The sequence below is a fragment of the Chiloscyllium plagiosum genome, chromosome 11, assembly GCF_004010195.1.
Source record: "Chiloscyllium plagiosum isolate BGI_BamShark_2017 chromosome 11, ASM401019v2, whole genome shotgun sequence".
Classification (NCBI taxonomy): Eukaryota; Metazoa; Chordata; class Chondrichthyes; order Orectolobiformes; family Hemiscylliidae; genus Chiloscyllium; species Chiloscyllium plagiosum.
In genome coordinates this window covers 18924965-18929112 of record NC_057720.1, presented here as the reverse complement: position 1 = coordinate 18929112, position 4148 = coordinate 18924965, and the positions used below count along the sequence as shown (strand labels likewise).

General features: G+C 42.4%; 1 protein-coding gene across 2 annotated transcripts in view; it reads right to left on the bottom strand.

The window, feature by feature from the left end:
- Positions 1-1139: 1139 nt before the first annotated feature.
- Positions 1140-4148, bottom strand: part of zgc:109982 (uncharacterized protein LOC553564 homolog) — a 21737-nt gene continuing 18728 nt past the window's right edge. For both annotated transcript variants that reach the window (XM_043698823.1, XM_043698822.1), the window contains one exon: positions 1140-2102. In XM_043698823.1, coding sequence (XP_043554758.1) covers positions 1863-2102 — 240 coding nt within the window. In that variant the 3' untranslated portion in view covers positions 1140-1862. The remainder of the gene's footprint in view (positions 2103-4148) is intronic.

The window sequence follows — 4148 nt, the reverse complement described above, 5'->3', positions numbered from 1 at the left end:
TTGCTCTTTTGGAAACAGCTTTTTTTTGTGAAAGCTGTTTGGTTTTGGAGCTTTGATGTATAATGAATGTTGTATCACCACCACAATCACACTGTCACACAATGTCTGACAATAAAAATCCACCAGTCAGCATTTAAAATGACAAGAGAGCCAGACAATTCTTAAATTCTCATCTCATGACTCAATATCGCATTCTCCAATTTTAGAGCCAGAACACCTCCTTCCATGTGTTTTACCCACCCCCACAGACAGAATCCTGTCATGACATAGGTTGCTTACAGTACAGTCATGAATATTTTCAGCCATCACAAACCCCCGTTATCACCTATCTCACTTCTTCTGTGCTTTATTATTGACTTCCCTTTGTCTGATTAACTGTTTCCTCTTTCTCTGAGCTCCAGTTATCCGCTCACTCATTTTCCCCTACACCGCCATCATCAAGATAAATGCCATTTTCTCTTGCTGCCATTTTATGAATGGACTTCTCATATATTAGAGTTGAGTGTGAGGTGCTGGAAAAGCACAGCAGGTCAGGTAGCATCCAAGGAGCTTCTCAGATGCTGCCTGACCTGCTGTGTTTTTCCAGCACCACAGTCTCGACTCTGATCTTCAGCATCTGCAGTCTTCACTTTCTCCTCATATATTAGAGTTGATCTTTCTCTTCTCAGATGCTGCCTGACCTGCTGTGTTTTTCCAGCACCACAGTCTCGACTCTGATCTTCAGCATCTGCAGTCTTCACTTTCTCCTTCTCATATATTAGAGTTGATCTTTCTCTGCACCTTATCTCACAGGGGCGCAGAGGCACAGTGGTTAGCACTGCTGCCTCACAGCACCAAGGACCTCGGTTCAATTCTAGCCTCGGGTGATTGTCTGTGTGGAGGTTGCACATTCTCCCTGTGTCTGTGTGGGTTTCCTCCCACAATCCAAAGGATATGCAGGTTAGGTGAATTGGCCATGCTAAATTGCCCATAGTGTTCAGGGATGTGTAGGTTAGGTGCATTAGTCAGGGTAAATGTAGAGGAATGGGTCTGCGTGGGTTACCTTTCGGAGGGCTGGTGTGGACTTAGAGTCATAAAGTCATAGAGATGCACAGCATGGAAACAGACCCGCCCATGCCGACCAGATATCTCAACCCAATCTAGTCCCACCTGCCAGTACCCAGCCCATATCCCTCCAAACCCTACCTATTCATAAAGGGCCTATTTCCACACAATAGATTTCTAATTCTCTGTTGCTGTATCAGTACATTCTGCTTTCTGTTCTATTATCCTGATGTACTTACGTAAGGTATAATTCGCCTGGATAGCGTGCAAACAATATTTTTCACTGTATCTTGGTACGTGACATTAATAAGTCAAACCAAGACAAATCTGAAGGAGGGTCACAAGGCTCAAAATATTAACTCTGTTTCTTGCCACAGATACTGCCACACCTTCTGAGTTTCTCCAGCAATTTCTGTTTTTGTCTCAAAATCTCTTTATAGCCTCCATCTGTATGATTGGTTTATTACTAGCATTGACAGAAGATGGCCACAACTGACAAATATTCTCTGCAGTATTAGTTTCTGTCACTAAAGTTAATTGTACCTCCACTATGCTGCCACAAGGCAGGGGTCAGCTAATGGGAACAGCTTACCTTCCTTAGCATTATCTAAACCTGTCACAGTATTGTGTAGATATATCAAGTTACTTTTCTCTAAATGAGTACAACCCCAGTTTCCCCAACCTGCTGTTGATCAGATATAACAGATACGTGAGAAAATGATGAATTATAACATGAAGCTCAGCTGAGGAATAGAAGTAACTGCTTTCATTTTTCACAAGTGATTTCTAATTTGTTAAAATTGAAGGGTAGATAAAGACTATTCTTTACTATTTGTTTTTCCTAAATTAAAACTTTTTTTGCTTCTCCATCTCAACAATTTAATAAAATTGAGACTTGCATGGAAAACTTTATCATGATGGAAAACCATTTTGTAGAAGGTGTCAATGGGGAGATCTCCATTTGGATCAGCATACTTCAGAGTTGTCATGGGAGTGTAAAGCGTGTTTGTCTGATGACGGAATGGTGGATTGTCTGAGGTAATGATCTTCTTGGTGTGCTGTTCAATAAAAAGAAAGACAAAATCATTTAGAAATTGCATGAATTAATGTTTTATGTTTATTAACTATGGTTTTCTCCTAGCTAAGCATTCCATCAGGGCTCTCCCTACTTCCTGTACCAGGCTTGATTTTTGTAACCAAGTGAAATACTGTACACCAAAGTGATCCTTACTTCTGAATATGATCATACAGCTTTGATTTTTATAGTGAGTGAAAAGGAGTGGCCAGTTGGTTAATATTGTGTCAGTGTATGTGGTAGGCTTTCCTCTATAGTCCTAATGTCTATGGATATGAAATCCAATCATGAGATAATTAAAGAGCAACTTGAGGAGAGATCTACAAGGTGTGTACTATACATATATTATTATAAGTTTGAATTTGGATTTCAAAATAGATGTAGTTGGGTGTTGGTTATTTCTGTGAAGATGTTTCTTTTAAAAAAGGTCAGAGAGTCTTTCTGAAACATTGACTAAATCCAGAATTTTTGACAAAAAGCAGGTGACTGTGGACCACTGTGGTGTTAACAGAAAGATGTTTATGACAGGTAGAGTTAACGTGTAAAGACTAGAGTGGTGGAAAAGCACAGATCAGGCAGCATCCAAGGAGCAGGAAAATTGATGTTTCGGGTAAAAGCCCTTCATCAGGAATAAGGCTGGGAGCCTCAGGGGTGGAGAGATAAATGGGAGGGGGAATGGGGCTGGGGGGAATGTAGCTGGGAGTGCAATAGGTGGATGGAGTTGGGGGGAAACCTCGATTTTCCTGCTCCTCAGATGCTGCCTGACCTGTAGTGCTTTTCCAGCACCACTCTAATCTTGACTCTGATCTCCAGTGTCTGCAGTACTCACTTTTGCCAGAGTTAATGTGTAAGGTCATTTGTTTGTTTTCAGTTGAGAAGAATCCAGGATGAGCAAGCTTTTTTTGTTGTAATTCAATCAGAACTAACCAGTGTTGAGCTTAGAAGCCACTCTAGTTTCTCTCCTAGAGGAAGGATTCAGGGAAGAGATCATATCAGCAAAGACATTAGGTTTGTGTAACTTCCAAACCAGGAGAATGTGGTTAGAAATTCTCAAATTGTTAGAATTGAGGAAGTTTAGGTTTTCAGATTGATGAAAAGTTCATGTTGACAGATTTGAAAAAAATACTCACGAAATTGTCTTCACATCTCAAGACAAAGACGCCGTCAAGAGTGTGTTAGGTAGAATCCTAAAGAGTTGAGCTAGGGGCATAATTTTTCTGTAGTCAAGATTAGAGTGGGGCACTCTCTTCCCATTTAATCTCTCCATCCCGGAGGCTCCCTGCCTCATTCCTGATGAAGGGCTTTTGCCCAAAACGTCGATTTCCCTGCTCCTCGGATGCTTCCTGACCTGCTGTGCTTTTCCAGCACCACTCTAATCTTGACCCTGATCTCCAGCATCTGCAGTCCTCACTTTCACCCCCATAATTTTTCTGTACTTGAGTTTCTGTAATATATAGTGTTAGGAAAGTTTGTCTTACTGTGTGATGTGAGATCATTCTAATTATCTAGGTAAAAATAAGGACTGCAGATGCTGGAAACCCAAGTCTGGATTAGAGTTGTGCTGGAAAAGCACAGCAGGTCAGGCAGCATCCGAGGAGCAGGAAAATCGACGTTTCGGGCAAAAGCCCTTCATCAGGAATAGAGGCAGGGTGCCTGCAGGGTGTAGAGATAAATGAGAGGGGGGTGGGGTGGGGAGAAAGTAGCATAGAGTACAATAAGTGTTTGGGGGTGGGGATGGAGGTGATAGATCAGAGAGGAGGGTGGAGTGGATCGGTGGAAAGGAAGATAGGCAGGTAGATCAGGTCATGAGGGCATTGCTGAGCTAGAAGGTTGGAGCTGGAGTGAGGTGGGGGAAGGGGAAATGAGGAAAATGGTGAAATCCACCTTGATGCCATGGGGTTGAAGTGTTCTATGCTACTTTCTCCCCACCTCCACCCCCCTCTCATTTATCTCTCCACTCTGCAGGCACCCTGTCTCTATTCCTGATGAAGGGCTTTCGCCCAAAATGTCGATTTTCCTGCTCCTCGGA